This window comes from Nymphaea colorata, chromosome 3 (assembly GCF_008831285.2).
Source record: "Nymphaea colorata isolate Beijing-Zhang1983 chromosome 3, ASM883128v2, whole genome shotgun sequence".
In the NCBI taxonomy this organism is placed as follows: Eukaryota; Viridiplantae; Streptophyta; class Magnoliopsida; order Nymphaeales; family Nymphaeaceae; genus Nymphaea; species Nymphaea colorata.
The window spans coordinates 3,344,345-3,353,885 of record NC_045140.1 but is presented as its reverse complement, the minus strand read 5'-3'; the positions used below and the strand labels follow the sequence as shown (position 1 = coordinate 3,353,885).

General features: G+C 40.2%; 1 protein-coding gene across 2 annotated transcripts; it reads right to left on the bottom strand.

Moving 5' to 3' along the window:
• Positions 1-477: 477 nt before the first annotated feature.
• On the bottom strand, positions 478-2,811 carry LOC116251401 (uncharacterized). 2 transcript variants are annotated; one of them, XM_031625652.2, is made up of 3 exons: positions 2,493-2,811; positions 1,920-2,361; positions 478-1,091 (listed from the first exon to the last, which is right to left on the bottom strand). In XM_031625652.2, exons 1-3 carry the CDS (start codon positions 2,662-2,664, stop codon positions 1,082-1,084), a joined length of 624 nt encoding a protein of 207 aa, XP_031481512.1. In that variant the 5' UTR covers positions 2,665-2,811; the 3' UTR covers positions 478-1,081. The 2 variants fall into 2 exon arrangements, with proteins under 2 accessions (XP_031481512.1, XP_031481511.1); XM_031625651.2 differs by lacking the exon at positions 478-1,091 and having other exon boundaries at positions 1,507-2,361; positions 2,493-2,810.
• Positions 2,812-9,541: the final 6,730 nt, after the last annotated feature.

Sequence of the window (9,541 nt, the reverse complement as noted above, 5' to 3'; positions counted from 1 at the left end):
ACTAAACCCTTCAATGACAACTATGCTATCAAGATTCCAAAGCAGATTCCAGAGCTAAGACTTGATCCACGGCCTTAGATCCAGAGGCTTATTATTATAATTGTTGCTGTTATTGTTGTTCACCGAATTTTAGAATTACCATTTTTATTCTTAGAAGCATCACATCTCATCTCTGACCAGTTAATTGCAGTAGCCTCCCTCATCTATGCCTGCAATCACAAATAATAGAATACGTTTCTCTGTCAAAGGACCAGTATTGTTTTATTCAAAATCAAAGAAAGAAAGTAGAGCTTAAAAGGATATTCAGCAGTTGAAATGTGCCTTTCAAAATGGGAGTCATCTCTTCAAGGTTGCCAAAAGATGGGAGCTTCAATTTTTTTCTTTTTACCAAAACATTGCCAAGATATACTTATTTCAAAAGGTATTTTGTTAAATCGACATGTTTAAGAGTTGATGGTCAAGGAAGACAAGTTCACCTGTTTCCAATCTCTCATTGCATTCACCAATCAAGGGCAGTTCAGCTGAGCCTGATCGATCAACTGACCGCCGACCGGACCATGATTGTACAGAGATCACAGTGGAACCATTTTTTTCTTTTATCTTTTTAAAGCTTCGTTTTATAGCCTTTTATGTTTTTGTTTCTTTCTTCTGCCTTCAAGACCTTTCCTTTTCTTTTATTTTCATCTTCTCCAGGAAGGTAATTCTTGTTCCAGTCCATGCAGGTGGTCCGCCATATATATGTATGGCCTCAATTCTTTCCTGTTTTCTCTCTTTGTCCAGCTCAATATTTTTCTGAAATCCAAGGCCCCAATTGACCGACTCAAACTGAAAGATCCCAGATTCTTCACTTCTGCTTCCATTGCTTTTCTTCCCTTTGGCCCTCCCTCCAAGCAAAGCATAAAATCTTCTGTATAAGTGTTAATCAACATCTAGGCCCCACGCGCACATCCAGCGCGTTATGTGGACGATTTGAAAAAGCAAAAGTGTGAACTGTGAAGGATGGCACCATAGAAAGTAATCAAATCACATATTTGTAAGAAATTTTTTTGTAGATCAGAGCAGCCATGGCCCCCTCCGCCCTTCACCAAATCCTGCAATCAAAAGAACCAGAGAAAACGCATCAGCAACAGTTCAGTTTAACAAGGAGGAAATCCGAACAAATGAAAAGTAATAAACAAAAGGAAAAAAGGAAAAATAGGTGTTACTGTTAAAGAGAGATGATATAGAAAAAGCCAAGACACAGAGAATCGAAAGAAAACAAGAACAAATCACGAATGACAACGGACAATGCAAAAGAAAGGAACGAGGATGAGACTGACAATGGTAAAAAGAAAAGGAAAAACATGAGGGTGATATTGGAAATAGTTGAACGGAGAACAGGAATAATGGCGGAAAACGTGACGAAGAACGTTGCAGATGCTTTGATGAAAGGAAGGGATCGATGCCAACAACGGAAAAAGGCGATTCGGCGTCTCAAATTCAGAGGGAAACAAGGAGACGAGCAGCTTCAAGGCAAATACAGAAGGCCAGGAATTTGATTAACCAACAATAGATGCAGCACACGCCAAAAACCACAGGCTGCGATGCTTTTATAACCATTTCCATCGTCTCTTTCCATGGAGGCAGCGATACACAACAAAGAACAAAAGAAGAAGAAAAAAGAAAAGGCAAAAAGAAAAGGCATAAAAAAAAATCTAGGTTCATGGTTTCTCGCTGTACTCTTTTTTCTTTCCCCTTCTTGTTCAATTTTTTCTCTTTTTGTTCTTCCTCAGGTAACAGTTCCACCGAGAGCTCCCTTCCTCTCGGATCTGTGTAGTGCTTATATAGTTTTATATACAAAAGTATAGTTCTACTGCCATTGATTGCCGTTATGAACCAGAGGAAGATTCGTATTAGGGTTTCCCTGGATGTAATAATACCGTAGGGGTAGTTCGACCGTCTTGAACGCGGAGTCCGAGCATCCGTCGACAGGGATGATCAGGTGGCGGTGGTGGTGATGATTGGGCACGTGAGACCTCTCCGGCGCTAAGATCTGGTGGATGCAACGGCCTGTTGACGGGACTAGTATCTTTCCGGCCGGCTTGGGGAGCTTCCCGGAATCCAACAGCTTCAGAGTGGAAATAGACGGAGAAGGGGGGGAAGAGGGTTTCTTGGTGCTACGCCTACGAGGAGAGAGGAAGGCCCTTATCTTCAAAGGAGACGGCTTTCCCCGATTGAACCGATCGTACTCTTCGATCAGATTCAAGAGGTCCTCGTCGGAGGTGACGGAGACCAGAGCATCGAGATCCTCCGTCGGCAACTGGCACCTCACACACACAGAGCCAGGCTCGCCGCACAACTCCCCGAGCTTAACCGCGAGCTCTGTAACAAATAGAGGGCCAGACGCACGGCATGAGCTCTACACCGTCGGCGACGAAACACAAGAAACAAAACCCGAAAACAATCCAAACAAAAAGAAGCTAACAAGACAAAAAAGAAGAAGAAACACGAACCAGCAAAGCAGACGGATCGATCGACGGAAAGGACCCTGGTCTCGCCGCCGACGTAACGGAGCTTGCCGTCAGGATGACGGGGAAGGATCTTGCCGCCGTAGCTGCAGAGAAACTTCACCGCGCCGTTGCCGTTTGCGGCGAGATCGATGGAGCCTGATGGGCTTCCAGCCATCTGTGGTCAGGTCAAGTTGAAACAGAAAACGGTGCAGTCCGGAGAAGAAAGCGCGAGGAAGAGGGAAGAAGGGGAAGGAGAAGAAGACTAGAAGAGTCGAGAGAGGAGAAGGCAGGCTTCGCTCGCTCCCTCAAGCTTATTGACGGCCCCTGGAGGCTTTATTTATAGACTCTCGGGGCTTCGATGACGTCAGGCAGCTCGCCTCCGACTGGGTTCGAGCCAGGGTCGGCCGGCCAGGCGGCCACGGCCTCTCATTTTTATTCCCTCTTAATTGTGTTCTTTAAGCAATTTAAATAACGAGATTACTAATAAAAATTAAATAAATAAACTGTTTTCATAAGATAAAGAGAAAAATATTGGAAGAAAATTAGAAAGGAAAAGGAGTGGTCGCATGTGAAGAGAGAAAGTTGTTTGCGATTGGAAGAGTTGGGGGGATTAGGTTTTGGACTTTTGCATAGCAATAGAGAAGAAGAGACTGAAAAAGAATAACCGAATCCTTATCAACACGCATACCCTGATCGGTCCTACACCTTATGCACACGCATATCCCTTCTCTTTCTCTCTCTAGACATTCCAAAATGACCATTTTGTCCCTGCACTGGTCTTTGTTGAAATGACGAGAATGCCCTCAAACCATTTGTGATAAGGGTGTGTGTTTTTTGTGAGGAAGGGTAAAAAGGTCATTTGTAAGGAAGGGACACGCGTTGGTCTAGAGAGATGCGCGACTTGAGATGGGCGTAGGATGGGCCCCGCCTAGCCTTGTGGTCATGCTTGTAGTTTTGTTGGATTTGTGCTTCAAACTAAAATGACAACCCGGTTGTTTTCTTGTGTTTAGAGTTTGTATAGTCGGACCGTGTCAGTCCGTGACACCGGTGGCGAGGTAGCTTACCCGCAAAGAGTTTTTGGTTTAAATTTATACTTCATTATGTTATTCTATTTCAACTACCAAGTAGTGGTAAGCATGACACTTGAGTTTGAAAAATGTTACTTGAAAACATAAGTATGAAAGCTTTTAGTCGTTTCATGTAAGTAAATATTAAAAAAAAAAATTAAAGAAAGCCATGATAAAGAAATTGAAAGGCTTTTTAGTCGCTCATTTTTCTTATATCATAAGTTGAAAGGAAATCGATCTTATCTTATACCAAATACGTTAGTGTTCTTCAACGCAAGTTTATCATCAGTGTTGCACTAATACCTGCCCATTAGCGCCCAAAGGAATACAAACATATTTTGAAAAACTAAAAAAAAAGAAAAAATATGAAGCCAATCATAAAAGGAAAGTTTAGAAAACCCAAGAAAATGTAGGAGCTATCTTGGAGATTTTTTTTCTTGAAGATCCTGTTTTGGAGATTGTGGTAGCAAAGAAACGGGGGGAGTGGAGTAAGATTACATTCAAAAATACAAAGAATAAATCGAGAACATGTGAGTTTGATGCAGCTATGGGACACCGTGAACTTAATGCTGTTGCAGAGAGGGCACAAGTTGAAGTTGGTTTCCGGAAGCTTCAAGAGCCGGGACAAACTGAACCCCAAAATTATTTGAAGAAACTGTACTACAGCATCTGTCACATTCACCACAATGCCTCCTTCCAATACATTGCATCAATTACTAAATGTGTCAGATCCACCTCACCCACCCACATATATATATATATATATATATATATATATATATATATATATATATATATATATATATATATATTGGTAGGTACATTGCCTTTAATCTTTCCAAAATGATAAACAAAAAAAAAGTTGTCAATTAATTCTATTTATATATATATACACACACACTGGAGGAGGATGATGTTTTATGAGAGTGGCACATGTATAATTTTGATAATGGTTACAAAAGCCAGAGTAATTAAATTTTTTAAAAATTTTATATAGAAAATTTTATTTTTAAACTCAGGGAGCCCAATAATTTGGGTAGTGTTATCTCGAGACAGCGGCCATGGTTCTAATTGATAATGAACCATAACAAAGTTTGAAGTGATTCATGACTGGTCCTTTTAATCGCAGACCCATAATATTAATAAGCACGTTTAATTATTTTTAATTGGAATCATGTTGTTTGGTTTGGTTGCATTGACTTAAAAAGTGAAATGTCTTTATGAAATGTGAGCATAATCACTCTTTCAAGTGGTTTTTACGTTCTAAATATTGTACATTCAACAACCTCCGCTTCTTTTTGGATCTTTATGTATTCAACTTAGAAAACGAAGTAAAGTTGTGAAGAATCTAGAATTCACTGTATTTTAAGAACACTGATTAATTCATACGACTTTTCATTCACTTTTAACAATTTAGACGTGGCACTAGTAGAGATGCACAACGAGCCGAGCCAACTCGGGTTCGACTCAAACTCGCTTGAAAAAACTCCTCATGCTCGCCTCTTTTATAAACAAGCCAAGTTCAAACTTACAAAGATACTCGAAACAATAAACGAGTCGAGTTCGAGCTTAAGGAACTCGACTCAACTCACAAACTGACACTCTATATAATATTGCCAAAACCAGTTTGCTAAATCACTGGTTTTAACTTTTAGGGCAAAAACAAAATTTCACAAGTTACATTACTTAATGCTTAAACGCTTACATGAGTTAAGGCATAAACGAGTTAAATGGGTTAAACTAGTCGAGTTTGAGCTCGATTTTGTGTAGTCGAGTCAAACTCGAGCTTGCTACAAGGAGCTCGACTCGAGTTTGAGCTGAGCTCGAGTTTTTTGAGTTGATTCAAGCTCGAGCTGACCAAGCTCAGACTCAACTCTGCTCGTGTGCAGCCATGGGCACTAGCACACACACCTCGCCGTAATTGGTAGAGGAGTGATGAAGAAAGTATCTTAAAAGAGACATTAATGTATATGCCTGAAGAGGCATAGCATATTTGGTCGGAGTAGGGACCTGTCAAAAGACATGTTTCTAGTTTGATTCTCATGGATGTCATATCTTTGCATTTTTAAATGGTGGGCAAATACCTAAGCCGAAGGATACATTATTGCCATCACTAGCGCCGATGCAGGAGCATTCAGATCTCTTCTTCAATTGGTGAGTTGTTATCCTCATGCACCCTCGATCAACCAAGGTTTTAAGAGGGAATGGAGGGAGCCTTCGGATCTCTTTTCTGAATGGTGAGTTGTTATCCCATGCCCCTCAACCAATCGAAGTTTTAAACCCAATTTGCCAGATTGAGAATGTAAGGAGAGGAAAAGATATGATGAGTAGGGTGGTGGGACCGGTTCGCCGACGTGGCAGCAACTGGTGTGATGATATGATGCGGGACCCAATGGGCCCATCTTAGCACACGAGCATATCCATCATCGTCCTCCTCCATATATATCTCCTTGCATTTGTGGTTTTTCTGCTCTTTTTTATTATTATTATTATTATGTAAGTTGGGGGAAGTTGTCCAATGCCCACCTCTATCGCCTTATCCCCATCCAAAGGGGATCACCCTCCTCCCCACATGTCTCCCTTCACAAGCTGGAAGAGTTTCATTTAAAAAAAAAAAACATTTATGAATGTATATTAGAATATAAAAGGCTGTAAAAATCATATGAAAATTAATTACATGACATCTAATCAAATTTATTCACGGTTCATAACATGTTACATGTAAAATTGAATTTTTTGAAATTAAAGTATAAGTTGGCAATCATTTTTTTTTTTAAAGTAATTGTACGCAAAACACATTCGAGCATACTATGAACTGTCAAAGAATCGAGTTGATCGAGTGATAATTAGTCTGCACATTGTTTATAGCCACTGTGGCCCCAAGGATTCCGAAAAACAACCTGCAGGTGGATAGAACAAAAAATCAAGTCAGCCAATAAAAAAAAAAAAAACACAAGAAAATGAGCAATCATAGAAAGAGAGCTATTTACATCAACACAGAGACTCCTTTAGCAGCCACCTCCACGTCCAAAAGATATCAAGGACCATGAGTAGATTATTATTCCACACAGCTCTTCCCTTTAAACAGGCTTTCATTTTACCCAACCTGGAATTTGAATTAGAGCATGGCCTAATTCTGCTAACCTGGTCAAGCCTGAATCTTGTAAAACACAATTGAGCAGCCAATCTTCATTGTGGTCAATCGGCTCTAATAGGCATACGGACAAACCCGAGGGGTTAGAGTATACTGAGTGGCAAGGCGATCCACCTCAAAAGATGTCTGAAGCTTAAATCTCCTGCTTACTGTCACGATTCAGTGTGCTCGTCATTTGGATTGTAATAACAAGCTCTGTGAATCTTGGAGGTGATGGGCACAAAAGGGAGGTAGCAGCCTCTCTTCAGGGCGGTGAAATGGCCACTCACCCAGACAAAAGGAAGGGAAAGAAAAAATAAAAGAGGCGTACGGGACTCTAAATGAATTGTTCACCTCTGGCCTATAGGGTCCCATAGGTGGATATGACCTTATCAGCAACCTTGTCACATACAGTTTGTACTGTCATCTCCCTGTCATTAATCACTACCCAATCTCCCGCAGTTTCAACCACATCTTACATAGACAAAAGAAATGCTTCTTTTATTCCTCAACAAGCATTTTCTCCAAATCATCTCAGCTTCAGCAGAGATACTGTTTTGTGTTTTATCAAACATGAACCTATTCCTCGAACACCATCGGAACCAAATAACAGTGTGGAAAGTAACTCTGGCACTTGTCAACCCAGCCTTGCTTAAACTATTGGAAAACTAGACCTTTGATTCGGTAATGAAGTCTCTGAGGAATTCTTCTCTTCTTGAACCTCTTAACTACCATTGTCCGCAACTTAATACCAGAGAGCATTAAACAAAATGTTCTCGACGCCTTCCTCTTGGCACTTTACAGATGAAGCACCTGTTAGAACATGAAAAGCCTCTGTGCTTCAATCTATCTAAAGTAGGGAATCTGCCAACAGACGCAATATACCCAAACCAACATGATCGAGGGAGACACTCCCTGTGACAAACCTATTCACGCCACTTTTCAGCAGGGTATTTCATTCTAACCTTGTTCCAAAGATCGACAAACCTGTGGTAAAACCTACTGCCAAATGCACGGTTCTCTTTGGCAGTTCTCACGGATGAATCATACGGAAAGTTGATGCCAACAATGCTTTTTTTTTTTTTTATGTAATTATCCAAGAACAGGTTTTCATGATGCAGTCACTAGTGTTTGAAAATAAAATCTTTCAAATATAGCATGTTTGCAAGCTTCAAAAGACAATCTACAGGTTCAAGCGAGCCCTGTAAGCCTAATTCGAAAAGCTGAAACTTGGTATGTTGCAGGAAGGTCTCAAGGAATCAAAATCTGATACTCGTTCTTTGTTTTCAAATATGAAAAGGCAATCACAGAGTCACTTATGTTCTCATTTATGTCGTCGACGATATAATCATAACAGAGTCCTCCCCTAAGCATATATATATATATATATATATATATATGTAATGAAAATAAAAAACGAAGTAATGATAAAATAGTGCACTGCACCAATGCTACTGCAAAGGAACAAGTCTGATACACGTGATAGACTTCTTATTTAGTTTGAAAGGTTGTCTTGGGGCCCCCAACACACGAAAGATAGCAATATGAATCCGATGCCCTGCCTACAATATTTTACAAGATTTCGGTCTATGAAAAGTTACTTTTTAATTGATTGATCTTGTCACACAGAAGACGCAGTGAATTCCAAGCATCCACAAAATGCTCGGCGTCAAAAGTATTTCTCCTTGTTAAAGCGCTTTTGCTTCTTGGCACCATCTTCTTAGCGGGGGTAGATCGATCTTTTTGTCAATGTATTGTTGAATCTCTTACCACACACTAACATAGCACATGAGTGATCTGAAAAGAGCGCAATAATATTCCACTGCTGTAAAGAACGCTCCTTGTACGAGCGCATCTGCCAATTTGTCTCTTGCCCTTGTCAAAAGAGAGCACAAGTAGTGCATTTATGCCTTTTTCCTTTTACTTACTTAAACCAGAGGTTAACAACCCACCACCAAAAAAAGGAGGGAAAGCTCTTCTCGTCTCCAGGGTTTTAGGCTGGTGATGACAACGATACATCATTCAAGTAACATCCCACTACTTAAGATGTAGATGCATAACACTCAACTGATGAAGTATCCTATCCGTTTATATTCCTTCGGCCCTCTTACAAGCTTAGGTCAAACTCATGTAGACAGGGGGTAGAGCCAAAATTTTTTCATGAAGGGAGCCGAATTAAAGTTTCTAAATTTTGACTAAGGCCAAAATAATCATTTTTCAAAATTTTTATATACAACAAATAAATTAATTTTTTTTTTTTTTAGGTGCCGTCAGGACTCATGTAGGCCCTATCTTGTCTTGGCCCCTGCATGTAAGCTATGTTAATGGAAGTGGGATGAAGGATGAACATGTCACTCAAGTGAATACAAACAAGAGGATGAATTAATGAAAAACAAAAAAACACAACTAGAAAATAACTAAGATGAACATTATTGTGAGAAAATTTCTACTAATATTATGAAGATAGAGTCATGGAAAAAGCGACTTAGTGGACGGTGTAAGAAGGGCTTTCTTTCGGCAATGGTGGAGCTCGGAACTATTGGCTGAGGGGCACTAATTCAAAAACCTTTTGACCTTAAGGTGCACAATATAAGAGCAAAATTTTAAATCACCCTTACAAAAATAAAGACTTTTTTGTGAGACTGGTGTGGGCAACTACCTGCACCTACCAATATATGGCTCCGCCACTATCTTGGGAGGGTTGACAAATTAGGGAGACAATTCTTCCTCCGATTGTTAGCGCTGGGTTGAAAATTCTGCGGAGTAGTATGAAAATTCGATTCTAAAAAGAACACGAGGATTGCGATAGCAGCGGGACCAGACAATAACTTTCGGGCAGGGGTCGAGCCGAG